The sequence below is a fragment of the Nerophis lumbriciformis genome, linkage group LG36 (assembly GCF_033978685.3).
Source record: "Nerophis lumbriciformis linkage group LG36, RoL_Nlum_v2.1, whole genome shotgun sequence".
Taxonomy (NCBI): domain Eukaryota; kingdom Metazoa; phylum Chordata; class Actinopteri; order Syngnathiformes; family Syngnathidae; genus Nerophis; species Nerophis lumbriciformis.
The window spans coordinates 13,617,501-13,637,657 of NC_084583.2; the positions used below are offsets into that span (position 1 = coordinate 13,617,501).

The 20,157-nt window shown below is 38.8% G+C and overlaps 1 protein-coding gene across 1 annotated transcript in view; it reads right to left on the minus strand.

Annotated features, from left to right (window-relative positions):
• trpc7b (transient receptor potential cation channel, subfamily C, member 7b) overlaps positions 1–20,157 on the minus strand; it is a 210,705-nt gene that overhangs the window by 123,055 nt on the left and 67,493 nt on the right. Inside the window, exon 3 of the mRNA XM_061930380.2 lies at positions 19,825–20,007. Coding sequence (XP_061786364.2) covers positions 19,825–20,007 — 183 coding nt within the window. The remainder of the gene's footprint in view (positions 1–19,824; positions 20,008–20,157) is intronic.

Genomic DNA, 20,157 nt, shown 5'->3' on the forward strand with positions numbered 1-20,157 from the left:
TATGTTGTGTTACTGTGCGGATGTTCTCCCGAAATGTGTTTGTCATTCTTGTTTGGTGTGGATTCAAAGTGTGGCGCATATTTCTACCAGTGTTAATGTTATTTATACGGGACCGTCAGTGTAACCTGTATCGCTGTTGGCCAAGTATTCTTTCCATTTACATGTGTGTGCGTGCTGAAGTCGCACATAATTTGTCATCGGGTCGGCACGTTGTTGGAATGGAAGAAAAGCAGACGTGACGACAGCTCGTGGAGGACGATAAACGCAGTGCCTTGAAAGCACGCCCCAAAGACTGTGGTCCGGGTGGACTACGAGATACAATGACTGATGAACAACTTTGTTCGATAATGAAGGTTGCCTCAGCTCAAAGCCTGAACCCCGACATTAATGAACTAGCATCCAAGAAAAGATGGCAGGTATCTGGCTTGGGCACATCAGATTAGATCAGTGTGTTGCAAACTGAGCAGTCCTGAATGGTTGGTTTATTCATTGTTATTTTATTTTCAAATCTATTAGCCTGTGGAAAAAGTTAATGTTGATATTTACCTCAGAAGGCTGCAAATAGAAAAGAGGCATTACATTTTTATTTAAATTGTATTTGATATGCCATTGATATTTTTTAATTATTAGTATTATTATTTGAAACTGGATTTTGAATGTCACTATAAAGTTATATAAGCCTTGCTTGTTCAATATTTAATGCAAAACTTGTTTGGGTCCCTATTAAAAGGTTAATTTGTTCAACCTTGGCCCGCGGCTTTGTTCAGTTTTACATTTTGGCCCACTCTGTATTTGAGTTTGACACCCCTGATCTACACCACCGATTTCCACTATCAGTCAGAGTCCTGCCACATACAGAAGTTTTCTGATGACTCTGCGATAGTGGGGTGTATTGAGGATGATGACGATGAGGAATACAGGGCACTGGTGGAGGACTTTGTCACATGGTGTGGAAAGAACCACCTCCAGCTTAACGTGACGAAGACCAAGGAGCTGGTTGTGGACCTGGGAAGGAGGAGGAGTACTCCGGCGACCCCTGTTTCCATCAGGGTGGTCGATGTGGACATGGTTGAGGATTATAAATACCTCGGAGTACACATGGACAACAAGCTGAATGGGTCAAAACACGCTGAGGCACTCTACAAGAAGGGACAGAGCCACCTCTACTTCCTCAGGAGGCTAGGATCCTTCAATGTCTGTACAAAGATGATGAAGATGTTCTACGAGTCGGTGGTGGCGGGGGCCTTCTTGTACGCCGTGGCCTGCTGGGGCAGCGGGCTGAGAGCGAGGGACACAAACAGACTGGACAAGTTGGTAGAGAAGGCCAGTAACGTGGTGGGAGTGGAGCTAGACTCTCTGGCGGTGGTGTCAGAGAGGAGAACTCCTAGCCATTATGGACAACACCTCCCACCCACTACACTCGGACCTTGCGGGGAGAATGAGCACGTTCAGTGGAAGGCTCAGACTCCCAAAATGCAACACGGAACGACTCAGGAGGTGCTTCATACTGACAGCCATCAGACTGTATAATGCACATGTTCCTTGACTGCACTTAAATGTAGAGTATATGTAGAATATATTTATATTATTTATATATTTTATATATATATTATATTATTTATTATTATTACTGTCTATTGTGAGCGAACTGTGGTGCTGAATTTCCCCCAGGGATCAATAAAGTACTTTCTATTCTATTTATTCACATAAAGCTGAGTCTATTCCACGCCACTGTGGAGTCTGTCCTCCTGTATGGCTGCGAAAGCTGGACCCTGACACCCACCCCGCAGAAGTCCCTAGATGGGTGCTACACCAGAATGATACGAGGTGTTCTGAATGTGGACCAGAACATCCACCTCACCAACAAGGACCTATACGGGCAACTGCCGAGGTTCAGCAAGAAGGTAACAGCTCAGACAGGGGTCGGCAACCCAAAATGTTGAAGGAGCCATATTGGACCAAAAATACAAAAACAAATCTGTCTGGAGCCGCAAAAAATTAAAAGCCATATTACATACAGATAGTGTGTCATGAGATATACATTGAATTAAGAGGACTTAAAGGAAACTAAATCACCTCAAATATAGCTACAAATGAGGCATAATGATGCAATATGTATAGAGATGTCCGATAATATCGGCTGATAAATGCTTTAAAATGTAATATCAAAATTATCGGTATCGGTTTTTTTTTTGGTTTTTTTATTAAATCAACATAAAAAACACAAGATACAGTTATAATTAGTGCCCCAACCCAAAATAACTCCCTCCCCCATTTACACTCATTCACACAAAAGGGTTTTTTCTTTCTGTTATTAATATTGTGGTTCCTACATTATATATCAATATATATCAATACAGTCTGCAAGGGATACAGTCCGTAAGCACACATGATTGTGCGTGCTGCTGGTCCACTAATAGTACTAACCTTTAACAGTTAATTTTACTCATTTTCATTAATTACTAGTTTCTATGTAACTGTTTTTATATTGTTTTACTTTCTTTTTTATTCAAGAAAATGTTCTTCATTTATTTATCTTATTTTATTTTATCTTCACCATACCTGGTTGTCCAAATTAGACATAATAATGTGTTAATTCCACGACTGTATATATCGGTATCGGTTGATATCGGTATCGGTAATTAAGAGTTGGACAATATCGGATATCGGCAAAAAGCCATTATCGGACATCCCTAAATATGTACATATAGCTAGCCTAAATAGCATGTTAGCATCGATTAGCTTGCAGTCATGCAGTGACCAAATATGTCTGATTAGCACTCCACACAAGTCAATAACATCAACAAAACTCACCTTTGTGCATTCATGCACAACCTTAAAAGTTTTGTGGACAAAATGAGACAGAAAAAGAAGTGGCATAAAACACATCCTAGAAAGTCGCAGAAAGTTATACATGTAAACAAACTACGGTGAGTTCAAGGACCGCCAAAATTAGTAAGACAAAACGGCGCTCGCCAAATACTCGAATCAGTGAAGCATGTTTAATATAAACAATGTGATTTATAACAATTAGGGAGGCTTGTGTCATGTTTGTCCTCCTACAGAAACCATATTAAAACAAGAAATAGATTTTTTCCCCCTCAACTTTTTCCATTTTTCATACATTTTTGAAAAAGCTCCAGAGAGCCACTAGGGCGGCGCTAAAGAGCTGCATGCGGCTCTAGAGCCGCGGGTTGCCGACCCCTGAGCTAGGAGGATGAGGCTGGCCGGCCACTGCCACAGACATCGGGAGCTCCCGGCCAGCAGGCTGGTCCTATGAGAACCAAGGCACGGGCATCGATCAAAAGGACGTCCCGCGCTAACGTACGTGGACATCCTGAAGAAAGGTGCGGGAGCTGGCCGGGTGTATGGAGAACCAGAATGATACGGAGACTCCGATGGAAGCTCGTCTCCGGACAACTGAGAGAGAGCCGATGAGCGGGTCTATTCAGGTCTATTTTCATATATAAGGCGCACCGGATTATAAGGCGCATTAAAGGGGTCATATTATTATTATTTTTGTCTAAATGTAAAAGACTTCCTTGTGGTCTACATAACATGTAATGGTAGTTCTTTGGTCAAAATGTTGCATAGATGATGTTTTACAGACCATCTTCAAGTCGCTTTCTGACAGTCGCTTCAGGATGCGCCGTTTTGTGGGCGGTCTTATATACGTGGCTCACCTTCGACAGCGTCTTCTCCCCGTCATCTTTGTTGTAGCGGTGTAGCGTGCAAGGACGGGAGTGGAAGAAGTGTCAAAAGATGGCGCTAACTGTTTTAATGACATTCAGACTTTACTTCAATCAATAACGGAGCAGCATCTCCTCATCCGGAAATGTGTCCCGTGAAAAACCGTCCGACCGGAACTCTCTAATAACTAAAGTTCCTTGGGTGAATAATGTAAACTCACTACACCGGTATGTTTTAGTGCTTTCATGGCGAGTTTACTGACAGATATAAGTAAGAACTTTACACTACTTTATATTAGAAATGGCAACAGCGGATGATGAATGTCACATAACAAGAAGATAGAGAAAAAGAAGAAGCTTATCGACTACGGTGTCGCCACGGACTACAATGGCGGAAGCGTCCAAATTTTCAGGATTTATGCAGATCCCAAATACAGATCAGCAGGTACCAGAAGGTAAGAAAAGTTGCTTTTGCATAATATTGTGAAACAAAACGCCAGATAATATGTCTTACCTTAAACACACACCATAATAATACTCCTATGTTGAAGCACAGTACAATCCATCAAGTGGTGCGGCTTCATAGCTTACAGAAGTCGTACTAAAAACATTTTGATAGATTTTTGAGCACAGTGTGTAATGTTCTATATTTTCAATGGAACATATAAAATGTTGGTGTTGTTTCCTTGAGTCATATTGCCAACGTATTGCAGTCTACACGTATCTCTTATGTTTGACTGCCATCTACTGGTCACACTCATCATTACACCATGTACCAAATAAAATTAATTCGAGGTCGGTAAGCAAAACCAGAATTATTCTGTACATGAGGCGCACAGAGTTATAAGAAAAGTTGCTTTTGTAAAATATTGCGAAAAAAACCGCTAGATAATGTCAAGACGGCGTGGACTGTTGGGATGTTCGTTTTCCCGAGTTGCAAGGAAGGTTGGAGTGGACAAGACGTGCAGGTAAATACATCATTTAATTTTAACACTAACTACAAAAAGGGTACAAACAAAAGGCGCGCTCAAGGCGGAGATAAACTTGGCTAAGAAACAAAAACTAGCACAAAGGCAAAACTATGGACAATAAACAAAAACTTACTTGGAACATGAAAATAGACAAAACTCACTTGGCATGGAACTATGGTAGCATGGGTAACATAAGTCAAACAGAGTTAATGTTGCCAGGCTGACTTCCTGGCAACTATGGGCTTAAATAGTCTTGAACATGATTAATGACAGGTATGTGAGTCCAAATGAATCAGGTGCGTGACATGAGGACAGGTGAAAACTAATGGGTTGTCATGGAAACAAAACAAACAAGAGTGCACAAAGAGTCCAAAAACGAAACCGAACATAACCAAAACAAAACATGATCACACAGACATGACAGATAATATGTCTTACCTTATACACACACACCATAATAATACTCCTATGTTGAAGCACAGTACAATCCATCAAGCGGTGCGGCTTCATAGCTTACCAAAGTCCTACTAAAACTTTTTGATTGATTTTTGAGCGCCGTGTGTAATGTTCTATATTTTCAATGGAACATTTCAGTTTTGGTGTTGTTTACTTGAGTCATATTGCAGTCGACACATATCTCTTATGTGTGACTGCCATCTACTGGTCACACTTATCATTACGCCATGTACCAAATAAAATAGCTTCGAGGTCGGTAAGCACAACCAAAATTATTCCGTACATTAGGCGCACCGGGTTATAAAGCGCACTGTGGAGTTTTGAGAAAATGAAAGGGTTTTAAGTGCGCCTTATAGTCTGAAAAATATGGTAGTTTAAAAAGGTACACATGAGCAGCAGTGACGGAGGAGAGGTGGAAACGTTTGACAGTAATGAAAAGAGACACAGAGGAAGTGTCAAAGGCAATGAAAACTACAGGACAAGATCATCAGAATAAGAAAATAGTGATTTTTCATATCTCGGCTCGAGGCGTCGCTTAATTGTTTTCTCACTTCAACTCAGCAACCCTCTTTTGATTTGTCTGGTGTTTTTTCTATCAGTCCCCCAGCGCTTCATCCATTACTGGAGGTTCCCTCAGCGCTGTGACAGGGGATGAATCTGAACCGATTTAGACCCGCGGACACACACACACACACACACACACACACACACACACACGCACACACACACACGCACACACGCACACGCACACGCACACACACCCTTTCTTGAATTTGTTATCTTCTTGAGACCTCCGAAAAAATGGCTACCTCTAGTATTATAATAAAAGTCATAATTTTACTCAACGCAAGTCAAAATTTTACAAGAAAAACTGAACATTTGTGCAATATTATTATAAAAGTTGGAATTTTACTCAATAACGGTCGCAATTTTACAAGAAAAGCTAAAAAAGTTGGCAATTTTATGAAAAGAGTCATAATTTTACTCTGAAAAGTCACAATTTTGTAAGAAAACTTTAAAATATTGGCAATATTATAATAATTTGGAATTTTCGTTGGCAAAATTATGACAGAAGTCGTAATTTTACTCCAAAAATAGTCACTATTTTACAAGAACAACAAAAAAATTGGCAATATTGTGATAAAAGTCCGAATTTTATATGACAAATGTCACCATTTTGCAGTAAAAAGTAATAATTTTACATTAAAAAGTCATAATTGTACAAGAAAATATTGCAATATTACAGAAACAGAAAGAATATGAGTAATGATTCCCACATTTATATGAAAAAAAGTCTAAACATTGTGAGAATAAGACTTCTTTTAGTTAATTTTAGATTTTTTTGTTTGTAATTGGTTTTTAATCTTCATTATTTACTTCAAGTTATTACAGTATGTCTCTATATACATTTTTTTTTTAAATTTAATTAACTTTGGCTAAAGAGTGCACATTTCAATTTGTTTACTTTTGCGTGCACATTAAATCAACAAAAAATCCAGACTTTGGAGCAATGTTCACAGACTCTAGTATTTGGCTCTCTATTAGATGTGAAGGATTTCCGTATTGGGACCATGATTTTGGTCCTAACTTGTTCACCTGTCCTCATATGGAAGGTACTTTTCCTTGTTGATGTCTCAAGAAGGGTAGAAATACAAGAACACACACACACACTTTCTTGTATTTCTTACCTTCTTGAGACCTCCGGAAAAATGGCTACCTCTAGTATTATAATAAAAGTCGTAATTTTACTCAGCGCAAGTCAAAATTTTACAAGAAAAACTGAACATTTGTGCAATATTATGATAAAAGTTGGAATTTTACTCAATAACTGTCGCAATTTTACAAGAAAAGCTAAAAAAGTTGGCAATTTTATGAAAAGAGTCGTAATTTTACTCTAAAAAGTCACAATTTTGTAAGAAAACTTTAAAATATTGGCAATATTATAATAATTTGGAATTTTCGTTGGCAAAATTATGACAGAAGTCATAATTTTACTCAAAAAATAGTCACTATTTTACAAGAGCAACAAAAAAATTGGCACTATTGTTATAAAAGTCTGAATTTTATATGACAAATGTCACCATTTTGCAGTAAAAAGTAATAATTTTACATAAAAGAGTAATAATTTTACAAGAAAATTTTGCAATATTACAGAAAGAATATGAGAAATTGTTCCCAATTTTATACGAAAAAAGTCTAAACATTGTGAGAAAAAGACTGCTTTTAGTTAATTTTAGATTTTTTTGTTTGTAATTGGTTTTTAATCTTCATTATTTACTTCAAGTTATTACAGTATGTCTCTATATACATTTTGTAATTTAAAAAAAATTAATTTTGGCTAAAGGGTGCGCATTTCAATTTGTTTACTTTTGCGTGCACATTAAATCAACAAAAAATCCAGACTTTGGAGCAATGTTCACAGACTCTAATATTTGGCTCTCTATTAGATGTGAAGGATTTCCGTATTGGGACCATGATTTTGGTCCTAACTTGTTCACCAGTCCTCATATGGAAGGTACTTTTCCTTGTTGATGTCTCAAGAAGGCTAGAAATACAAGAACACAGACACACACATTCTTGTATTTGTTACCTTCTTGAGACCTCCGAAAAAATGCTTACCTCTAGTATTATAATAAAAGTCGTAATTTTACTCAACGCCAGTCTAAATTTTACAAGAAAAACTGAACATTTGTGCAATATTATGATAAATGTTGGAATTTTACTCAACAACGGTCGCAATTTTACAAGAAAAGCTAAAAAAGTTGGCAATTTTATGAAAAGAGTCGTAATTTTACTCTAAAAAGTCACAATTTTGTAAGAAAACTTTAAAAAATTGGCAATATATATAATAATTTGGAATTTTCGTAGGCAAAATTATGCCAGAAGTCATCATTTTACTCAAAAAATAGTCGCTATTTTACAAGAACGACAAAAAAATTGGCAATATTGTGATAAAAGTCAGAATTTTATACGACAAATGTCACCATTTTGCAGTAAAAAGTAATAATTTTACATTAAAAAGTCATAATTGTACAAGAAAATATTGCAATATTACAGAAACAGAAAGAATATGAGTAATGATTCCCACATTTATATGAAAAAAAGTCTAAACATTGTGAGAATAAGACTTCTTTTAGTTAATTTTAGATTTTTTTGTTTGGTTCCAATTGGTTTTTAATCTTCATTATTTACTTCAAGTTATTACAGTATGTCTCTATATACATTTTTAAATTTCTTTTTAATTAACTTTGGATAAAGGGTGCACATTTCAATTGGTTTACTTTTGCGTGCACATTAAATCAACAAAAAATCCAGACTTTGGAGCAATGTTCACAGACTCTAATATTTGGCTCTCTATTAGATGTGAAGGATTTCCGTATTGGGACCATGATTTTGGTCCTAACTTGTTCACCGGTCCTCACATGGAAGGTACTTTTCCTTGTTGATGTCTCAAGAAGGATTGAAATACAAGAACACACACACACACACACACACACACACACACACACATTCTTGTATTTGTTACCTTCTTGAGACCTCCGAAAAAAAATGCCTACCTCTAGTATTATAATAAAAGTCGTAATTTTACTCAACATCAGTCTAAATTTTACAAGAAAAACTGAACATTTGTGGAATATTATGATAAAAGTCGGAATTTTACTCAATAACAGTCGCAAGTTTACAAGAAAAGCTAAAAAAGTTGACAATTTTATGAAAAGGTTCGTAATTTTACTCGACAAAAGTCCCAATTTTGTAAGAAAACTTTAAAATATTGGCAATATTATAATAACAAATTGGAAGTTTCGTTGGCAAAATTATGACATTTTACTCCAAAAATAGTCACTATTTTACAAGAACAACAAAAAAATTGGCACTATTGTTATAAAAGTCTGAATTTTATATGACAAATGTCACCATTTTGCAGTAAAAAGTAATAATTTCACATAAAAAAGTAATACTTTTTCAAGAAAATATTGCAATATTACAGAAACAGAAAGAATATGAGAAATTGTTCCAATTTTATATGAACCAGGTCTAAAGATTGTATTTGTTACCTTCTTGAGACCTGAGAAAAATGCCTACCTCTTTAGGACCACCCTTTCTAGATATATAAAGATGTGTATTTACAATAATATATACATACTATGCAAATATAAAAAAGTTTGTTGTGAAAAATGAGTTGGAATTTCACAAGAAAAAGGTCACAATTTCACAAGAAAAACTTAGAATTTTGGCAGTTTTATAATAAAAGTCGAAATTTTACTCAACGCTAGAAAAACTGAACATTTGTGCAACATTATGATAAAAGTTGGAATTTTACTCAATAACTGTCACAATTTTACAAGAAAAGTAAACAATTTTATAAGAAAACTTTAAAAGGTTGGCAATATTATAAAAAAAAAATCTGAATTCTACTCTGCAAAACTACGGAAAAAGTCATAATCTTACTCAAAAAATGTCACTGTTTTACAAGAACAACAAACAAATTAGCAATATTGTGATACAAGTCAGAATTTTATATGACAAATTTGCATTAAAATGATTTTACATAAAAAAGTAAATATTTTACGAGAAAATATTGCAATATTACAGAAACATAATGATTATGAGAAATTGTTCCCAATTTTATAACAAAAAATCAACACATTGAAAGAGAAAGACTGCTTTTAGTAAAACTTTTTATTTTTTATTTTTTGTTTATAATTGGTTTTTAATCTTCATTATTTACTTCAAGTTATTACAGTATGTCTCTACATTAGAGATGCGCGGTTTGCGGGCACAACCGCGGAGTCCGCGGATTATCCCCGGATCGGGCGGATGAAATTTAAAAAAATTAGATTTTATCCGCGGGTCGGGTCGGGTCGGGTCGGGCGGTTGAAAAAAAAAAAAATTAGATTTTAAATAGATTCAGGCGGGTGGCAGTTAAACCAATTCGGAAATATATATACATAGTTAAATGTTGTTACCCACATACGAAAAACGAGCAGGCACCTGCTGCATATGCCACAACAGAAGAAAAAAAAAAAAAGAGATGGACACTTTTACGGAGCGGAGAAGGCCCCCGACGCCTCGCCGGGGTCCGGGACCGAGGCCCCTTCCCCCGAGAGGGCCCCACCGGGAGCCGTAGCTGAGGCGATCCGCGAGAAGGGCCCGACGCACGTCCAGGGTCACCACCGCGCCCACCGCACCGACACCCCGCCTCGTCCGCCTTCGCCGCGGCCGGCGTCACGCGCAGCAGGTAAGCAGCTTACCTGCCCGCCACCCCCGTGGCCGGGGGCTCGTAACAGGGGTCACTCCGCGCGCTCCGCCTGCGCAGCTTACCTGCCCGCCACCCCTGTTGCCGGGGGCGCGTAACAGGGGTCACTCCGCACGCAGTGCGCTCACGAAAGGGGTGGGGCTCACCCTGGTTGATATAGACAGCAGGACGGTGGCCATGGACGTCGGAACCCGCTAAGGAGTGTGTAAAAACCCACCTGCCGAATCAACTAGCCCTGAAAATGGATGGCGCTGGAGCGTTGGGCCCATACCCGGCCGTCACCGGCAGCGAGATGCGCTTGGAGGTGCGCTCAGCACGGCTCCCATATGATTGCGCACTGGTGTGCGTCTGGGTCGTGACAGCGTGGCACGCGAATGTCTGTGCTGCATTGGATCAGTCTCCTTTCTTTAACAGGCAAAAGCTTTATAACCTCCCTAATGCCTTGCATCGTCTATATTAGATATATAACAACGGGCGGGTGCGGGCGGATGGCGGGCGGGTGCGGTTCTGATCAAATGTTACATCGGGTGGATGGCGGATGGTTGACGACTTTCTGATGCGGTTGCGGATGAAATAATTGCCTATCCGCGCATCTCTACTCTACATACATATTTATTTTATTTTTTAAATTAATTTTGGCCAAAGGGGGCACATTTCAATTTCTTACACACACACTTGTTATTACGTATGTTAGCCAGAGGGGGAGCACTTCAAATTTTTACACACTTGTTATTTCATATATTGAGCACAGTCAATTTGAAAAATCCCTCTTTTTTGGGACAACCCTAATTTTGATATATTTCACCACCAGGGGTGCAAATGAGACAGTCTCTATTAGATGCGATGGTTTTCCGTATTGGGACCATGATTTTGGTCCTAACTTGGTCACCGGTCCTCATATGGAAGGTTATTTTCCTTGTTGATGTCTCAAGAAGGGTAGAAATACAAAACACACACACACACACACACACACACACACACACACGTGGGCCCCTGCTGTCCACTGGCCATTCCGCACATGAATCCATACACATTGACCCAAAACGTTGCCCACCCTCCAATCCAGCAACACACATTACATGCGGCCCGGCTCCACCTGGTTTCCATGGTAACACCCCCCCTCCCCCTCTGTTGGTCTCCCGTGTAATTAGCTCCCTGAGTATCGGTCATGGTCTCTTGTACGGGATTAAAGCAGGCTGTCGACTGGCCAGTGACTGCATGTGATGCTAGCATTTTGTGGGATATGAGAAGAAGGTCAAAGCGTGAGGAAGACACACGGGGAGAGAAAGACGGTGGTCAGGGGGAAACGAGCGATTGGTTTGACATTTACTTGACAACATGGAGCCCTGATACTACATACATACAGTACATGACGACACACGTGCAGCTTCCCAGCGTGCACGCTGACCTGCAGGTGGTCCAGAGTGAATGTGGCAGCACATGATTTTTCATCAGCAGGAAAGGCCACATGTCACTCAGCTGCTTACTGACCCCCAGTGGCTGTGCACGGCAGTCAGCTGAGACAAATGTCTTGGAAGTGACTCTCGCTTCTCAGCATCCTCTCTCGTACACTCAGTCTTACTGGATAACCTTCTGTGCACACGCACCCGCCTGCTGCAACATCCCTGCAGGGTAGGGTTGTCCCGATACCAATATTTTGGTAACGGTAATATAATTCGACACTTATCGATGTTTTAATTTATTTTTTATTAATTTTTACATTTTTAAATTTAATTAATTAATTAATTTTTTTATTAATTTTTAATTTTTTTTAGCTGCTTGATTTTTTTTTTTTTTTTTTTTTAATCGACATCCAGCATCAGACATTCCTATCCATTACATCATATTGACACACATCATATATCTGTTGTCTGCCCTAAATGTCATGTCTGTCTAAACATGCTTTGTTTTAGTCATGTTTTGTTTAGTTATTGGACTCTTTAGTTTCTGGCTTTTCACTCCCTTGTCTTGTTTCCATGATTACCCATTAGTTTCACCTGTTCCACGTTTGGACTCATTGTGCACTCTTGTTTGTCACCATAGCAACCCATTAGTTTTCACCTGTCACGTCACGCACCTGTTTCACGTTTTGAGTCACGCACCTGTTTTCGTTAATCATGTCTGTAGTATTTAAGTTCATTGTTTTCAGTTTGTCGGTCTGGTGACATCCCGCATTTATACTCTCCACACACCCTTATGACCCTTGCTGCGCTTTTTCATGCCGTTTTTTCATCCAAGTAAGTTTTCTTTATTCATGCCATAGTTTGCAAGTTTTGTTTAATTGTTCATAGTTCTGTGTTTATAGTCTAGTTTTGTACCTCCGCCCCTGTGCGCGCCTTTTGTTTGATCCTTTTTTTTGTAGTTATAGTGTTTAAATAAATCATGTATTTACCTTCACGCCACATCTGGTCTAATTCACTTGCACCTCGGGAGAACAAACCAAGCCATAGTCCTAGTCATGACACCCTAAATGTCAAAATATATTTTTTTGTTTATATCCCAAACATATGACCCCCCCCCCGCCCCCCAAGAAAAAACCCGGCAGAAAAAACAAAATAGTATTTGCAAATACATCAGTTAAATAAAGACAAAATAAATATTAATACATTATTAATAATAATAATCAGAAATAAAATAAAATAATATTAACAGGTATATATATATATATATATGTATACACGGAGTAATCCTTTTTATTTGTTATTTTTTTAAACGGCACAATCACTAATTTGAGAAATTAAAATCGGGCTTATGGGCCGTGACATAATTGACCCAGTTTTTACCAGTATGAAGTGCATTTCTCCAATTTATAATAAATAAAGGCAGTTATCTTCTCCATTGTGTATACGTCCATTGTGAGCTTCAAAGTTGGGCTTTTCTTTCCTAGTAATGGTCTTTTTACAGGCCATTTCCAGACCCTGCCTGCTGACAGCCAAGGACGGACATCGAGTACCTCAACGCAGACAAAACAGAGACAGGGCGGAATCACGAGTGTCAGCACATTTCCATTCTGAATAATCATGTGTTGTGTCTACTGGGGCTGCTTGCATTCCCCCTCCCTTCAGAAGCAGCCTCAGTGATGTTAACTAGGGACCTCTCGAATAAATAGAGGAGCACATAGGACTGTACCTTAGAGCAGTGGTTCTCAACCTTTTTTCAGTGATGTACCCCCTGTGAACATTTCTTTAATTCAAGTACCCCCTAATCAGAGCAAAGCATTTTTGGTTGAAAAAAAGATATAAAGAAGTAAAATACAGCACTATGTCATCAGTTTCTGATTTATCAAATTGTATAACAGTGCAAAATATTGCTAATTGTAGTGGTCTTTCTTGAACTATTTGGAAAAAAAGATAGGTTTTTATTTGTATTTATAAAGGATTTTTGAATTTAAAAAAAATCTCACGTACCCCTTGGCATACCATCAAGTACCCCCAGGGGTAGAGGTGTCCCGATCCGATATTTGGATCGGATCGGCTGCCGATATTTGCCAAAAATTGCGTATCGGCAAGGCATGGGAAAATGCCGATCCAAAGAAACTGGACCTGGATCGGCATTTCCCATGCCTTGCCGATACACAATTTTTGGTAAATATCGGCAGCCGATCCGATCCAAATATCGGATCGGGACATCCCTACTTGTGTGTATGCTTCACTGATGAGAGTATTTGGTGAACATCATTTTGTGCTACTAATTTCGGCGGTTCTTGAACTCACCATAGTGTGGATTGTGATGTTTGTTTACATGTAAAATCTTCCACTCCTTTGTCTCATTTTGTCCACCAAAACGTTCATGCTGTGTGTGAATGCACAAACTTATTGGTATCATTTTGTCCACCAAAACTTTCATGCTGTGCGTGAATGCACAAACTTATTGGTATCATTTTGTCCTTAAAATATTGCAATATTAAAAAAAGGCCATATCGCCCAGCCCTAGTTCAATGATGCCATTTCTGTTTGTCATGTATAATTTTGTCTATTTTGTGTTTATCCTTGAATAAACAGGTCAGTTTCTTGTTACCAACCATTGTGTATTATTCAAACTCCCCTAATTCAGCTGGCTAGTTGTTATCAAGAGTACTAAAACCCTTTTCAACATGATTCTGACAACTAAGTAGGCTAAATAACTTTAAACTTTAATACATGCTCGGATAGGCCAGTATCGGTCAGTATCGGTATCGGTCAGTATCGGGATCGGATCGGAAATACAAAACCAATATCGGTATCGGATCGGAAGTGCAAAAACCTGGATCGGGACATCCCTACCCAGGGGTAGGTGAAATCCCTAAATTTCTTGCAATAGCTGGTGGAGAAATGTTGTTCTTAAACTGTTGGGACAATTTTCTCAACCCATTTGTTGACAAAGTGGTGACCCTCGCCCCATCCTTGTTTGTGAATGACTGAGCATTTCATGGAAGCTGCTTTTATACCCAATCATGGCACCCACCTGTTCCCAATAAGCCTGTTCACCTGTGGGATGTTCCAAATAAGTGTTTGATGAGCACTCCTCAACTTTCTCACTCTTTTTTTTGCCACTTGTGCCAGCTCATTTGAAACATGCTGCAGGCGTCAAATTCCAAATGAGCTAATACTTGCAAAAAAAATAACAAGGTTTACCAGTTCGAAGGTTAAATATCTTTTCTCTGCAGTCTATTCAATTGAATATAAGTTGAAAAGGATTTGCAAATCATTGTATTCTGTTGTGATTCACGATTTACGCAACGTGACAACTTCACTGCTTTTGGGTTTTGTACAAGCCGACCAAACGGAGCCTTTATGCCCTGCAAGGTTAGACCTTTTTGCAGGTGCACGTCACGCTCCACAAGAGGGTCTGCAGGTGGAGGTGTGAGCCGGTGCAAAGTATGCTGGTGCTTCTGAAACCGGCATAATAAAACATCACAGAGAACAAAGAAATGTGATAAGACTGCTATGATATGAAAGGGGGTAAGACTCAATAAGCTCTGCTTCTTCCTACCTCTTTTCAGACATGTTTTAATGGAACAACTGGAAATATGTGATGCATTACACCAAAATGTGTCAAAGTCAAATACAGAGTGGGCCAAAATTTAAAACTGAACAAAGCCGCGGGCCAAGGTTGAACAAATTAACTTTTTAATAGGGACCCAAACAAGTTTTGCATTAAATATTGAACAAGCAAGGCTTATATAACTTTATAGTGACATGCAAAATCCAGTTTCAAATAATAATAATAATTAAAAAAATATCAATGGCATATCAAATACAATTTAAATAAAAATTGAATGCCTCTTTTCTATTTGCAGTCTTCTGAGGTAAATATCAACATTAACTTTTTCCACAGGCTAATAAATTAGAAAATAAAATAACAATGAATAAACCAACCATTCAGGACTTTAAACTGCTCAGTTTGCAACACACTGATCTAATCTGATGTGCCCAAGCCAGATACCTGGCATCTTTTCTTGGATGCTAGTTCATTAATGTCGGGGCTCAGGCTTTGAGCTGAGGCAACCTTCATTATCGAACGAAGGTGTTCATCAGTCATTATATCTCGTAGTCCACCCGGACCACAGTCTTGGGGGCGTGCCTTAAAGGCACTGCCTTTAACGTCCTCTACGAGCTGTCGTCACGTCCGCTTTTCATCCATTCTAACAACGTGCCGGCCCAGTCACAAGATATGAGCGGCTTCTGCACGCACACACACGTGAATGCAACGCATACTTGATCAACCGCGATACAGGTTACACTGAGGGTGGCCGTATAAACAACTTTAACACTGTTAGAAATATACGCCCCACTGTGAATCCACACCAAACAAGAATGACAAACACATTTCGGGAGAACATTCGCACCGTAACACAACATTAACACAACAGAACGAATACCCAGAACCCTTTGCAGCACTAACTCTTCCGGGACGCTACAAAATACTTTCTTCACAAAAAATAAATCTTTAACATCAATATTTATGGAACATGTCCACAAAAAATCTAGCTGTCAACACTGAATATTGCATTGTTGCATTTCTTTTCACAGTTCTTTTTGACAGACATTTTAGTGAGGGTCAAACCATCATGGCTTGGTGGAAACTCTGGGTTTATGGTAATGAATGGAATAGCCTACTTGATTTGATGTTCAGTTTATGAACTTACATTCATATTTTGTCTAAGTATTATTCAATAAATATATTTATAAAGGATTTTTGAATTGTTGCTATTTTTAGAATATTTAAAAAAAATCTCACGTACCCCTTGGCATACCTTCAAGTACCCCCAGGGGTACGCGTACCCCCATTTGAGAACCACTGCATTACACCATCATTGTATCGTGTACATGCTGGAGTTAAACTGAACTGAAATGAACACCCACCTCTCCAGCATTCCCTTTTGATATAAGAGTTATCCCAAAGCATTTTTTAATATTCTTGTTACCTAATTTATGACATGGACGACATACTTTAAGATCCCTCAGTGTGTAATTAAAGTGATGTACTCTATGTCCGACATCATTTTTCATGAAGACATAATTCGTGACAAAACTTAATCTCAGGAGATTGTCTAATAAAGTTGTAGTAGTGGAATATGATTATGCTACTACTTTGCTTGGTTACATTTGGCATCGCAACTTGGCTCTGTCATGATCCGTGGTCCGGTTCCTTGTTTTTGTTATGTTCTGTTAGTTTTGGACTCTTTTAGTTCCTGTTTAACACCTGAGTTTGGCTTGGTTGCCATAGCTACTTATTATTTTCACCTGTCTCTGGTTAGTGGTCCCACGCTCACACTGCAAAAAGTCAGTGTTCAAAAACAAGAAAAAAAAATACAAAAATGAGGGGTATTTTATTTGAACTAAGCAAAATTATCTGCCAATAGAAGAAGAACATTTGGCTTGTCAAGACTTTCCAAAACAAGTAAAATTAGCTAACCTCAATGAACCCAAAAATAGCTTAAAATAAGTATATTCTCACTAATAACAAGTGCACTTTTCTTGGTAGAAAAAAAAAGAGACCTTTTTGCTCAATAAGTTGAAAAATATTCTTAAATGAAGTAAATGCTAGTGCCATTATCTTGACATAATGATATGACATCATGATTTTTTCTTTTCATGCTTGAAGTAAGAAATTAGTACTTTAAAAAAGTACTTTTATACTTGTGAGTGTTGATGACACAGTTTTGCATCAGTTGATATTCTAGTTTTACTCAATATAGGTCATCAAATCTCAGCTACAAGCTGCAATATCTTACTGTTAGAATAATTATGTTTATATTATCACACGACTCTTATGCTTAAGGGCCGTTGCTATAGTTATTATCAATTGTGTTGAAGTTGTACTTTTTCTATCTGTGCAAAGCAAGTCGTCTCGTATCAGTGTTTTCAGACCCTGAATCGGCCTGCTGACTGCCAAGGGCGAACATCGAGTGCCGTGACGCAGACAGAGCAGAGACAGGGCGATATCACGAGAGTCAACACATTTGCATTTCATTAACAGTCATATATTGTGTCTAACTGGAGCTGCTGAGATTACCCCCTTCCTTCAGCGGCAGCTGCAGTGATGTAACCAGGGACCTCCCAAATAAATAAGAGGAAGCGCGTGGGCTGAACTTTAGAGCGCAGTTTGGAACTGTAACTACAGTACAGCCCAAAAACGTCTCTCCTCATTTGAGCCAAATTGAACTCTGTCTCTGCATGATTCCTTGCTTCTTGTCTGTTTAATAGATGTCATCAGTGTTTGAACCTGACAATCAAGATAATTTAGGACCAAAACCCTTAAAACAAGTAAAAAACTCTAACATAAAATCTGCTTAGTGAGAAGAATTACCTTATCAGACAGAAAATAATCAAATATCACCCTTATTTGAGATATTTCATCTTACTTAGATTTCAGTTTTTGCAGTGCATGAATTGATTAACGTGGACCCCATGTTGAAAAACGTATTGGGGTGTTACCATTTAGTGGTCAATTGTACGGAATATGTACTGTACTGCGCAATCTACTAATAAAAGTTTCAATCAATCAATCAAACTTGTAAAAAAACAAAATGGTATAGAAATATGACAGTTCACGTGAATCGGTACTCGGTGGTACCGACGAAATGTTGTTAATACTCACTCCTCCCCACTTCTCCAAAGTGGGCTGGCTCAGGATGGAGGACAGAGTAAAACAACTTGCACTGAGCCTGGTCTATAAAATCCGCTACACCTCCCTGATACCGAAGTACATGTCAAACTACTTCCTTAACGTACCGCCATAACCACAACACCAGGGGGAGCTCCACTAACCACGTCAAACCCAGATTCCGATCTAACAAAGGTCTTAACTCATTCTCCTTCTATGCCACATCAATATGGAATGCACTCCCAACAGGTATAAAAGAAAGGGCATCTCTATCCTCCTTCAAAACCGCACTAACACAACACGTCCAGTCAACTTAACCCTTGACTAACATCCTCCCTTCCACCTCCCCGGATTGTAAACAATCATATGTAAATAATCAAATGTAGATACTTGTTCTTATACTTTCTGATCTCTCTCTCTATGTCCACTACTTGCTGTACATATCCTACCAAGTCAGTCCTACACTGTTTCAATGTCCATTTCTCTGACGATGCAATTGTTGATGACTGAAGTGTTGATACCAACCAAACCTAAACCCCCCCTCCACATCCCACACCCCGGATTGTAAATAATGTAAATAATTCAATGTATATACTCTGATGATTATCTTGTGTGATGATAGTATACATCTGTATCATGAATCAATTTAAGTGGACCCCGACTTAAAAAAGTTGAAAAACTTATTGGGGTGTTACCATTTAGTGGTCAATTGTACGGAATATGTACTGTACTGTGCAATCTACTAATAAAAGTTTCAATCAATCAATCAAACTTGTAAAAAAAAAAATGGAATCGAAATATGTCAGTTCACGTGAATCGGTACTCGGTAGTACCGACGAAATGTTGTCAATACTCACTCCTCCCCACTTCTCCAAAGTGGGCTGGCTCAGGGTGGAGGACAGAGTAAAACAACTTGCACTGAGCCTGGTCTATAAAATCCGCTACACCTCCCTGATACCGAAGTACATGTCAAACTACTTCCTTAACGTAAATGACCGCCATAACCACAACACCAGGGGGAGCTCCACTAACCACGTTAAACCCAGATTCCGATCTAACAAAGGTCTTAACTCATTCTTCTTCTATGCCACATCAATATGGAATGCACTCCCAACAGGTGTAATGCTCTGTTGATTATCTTGTGTGATGATAGTATAAATCTGTATAATGAATCAATTTAAGTGGACCCCGACTTAAACAAGTTGAAAAACTTATTGGGGTGTTACCATTTAGTGGTCAATTGTACGGAATATGTACTGAACTGTGCAATCTACTAATAAAAGTTTCAATCAATCAATCAAAAAACCCATAAAAAGTACCAAATTCGGTACCCGTCTGTAGAAAAGTATGGCAGTGAGTTTACCTTCTTCACTTCGTATTTGATAGCCAGTTTGACGCGGCTGAGGCAGGGTCGGTTGTAGGGGCTGGGCGGGCACAGGTCCACGTCGCCGTTCAGTATGGCTTCCACTTCCTCTGTGTTCCGACAGAGGTCCAACACGCCGACCACAAAGTCTTTGCACTGCATGGACAGCTTGCGGTAGTCGTTCTGCAAAGTAGGGACGGGATGACAGGACGGGAGGGTCAAACAAGAAGGTAGAAAGTCATAACATTTCCTCCTTAGTCCATGCCAGCACTAAGTTTTACAGAATTGTTGTACCGGACTATAAGGCGCACTTAAAATCTTTATTTTTTTCTC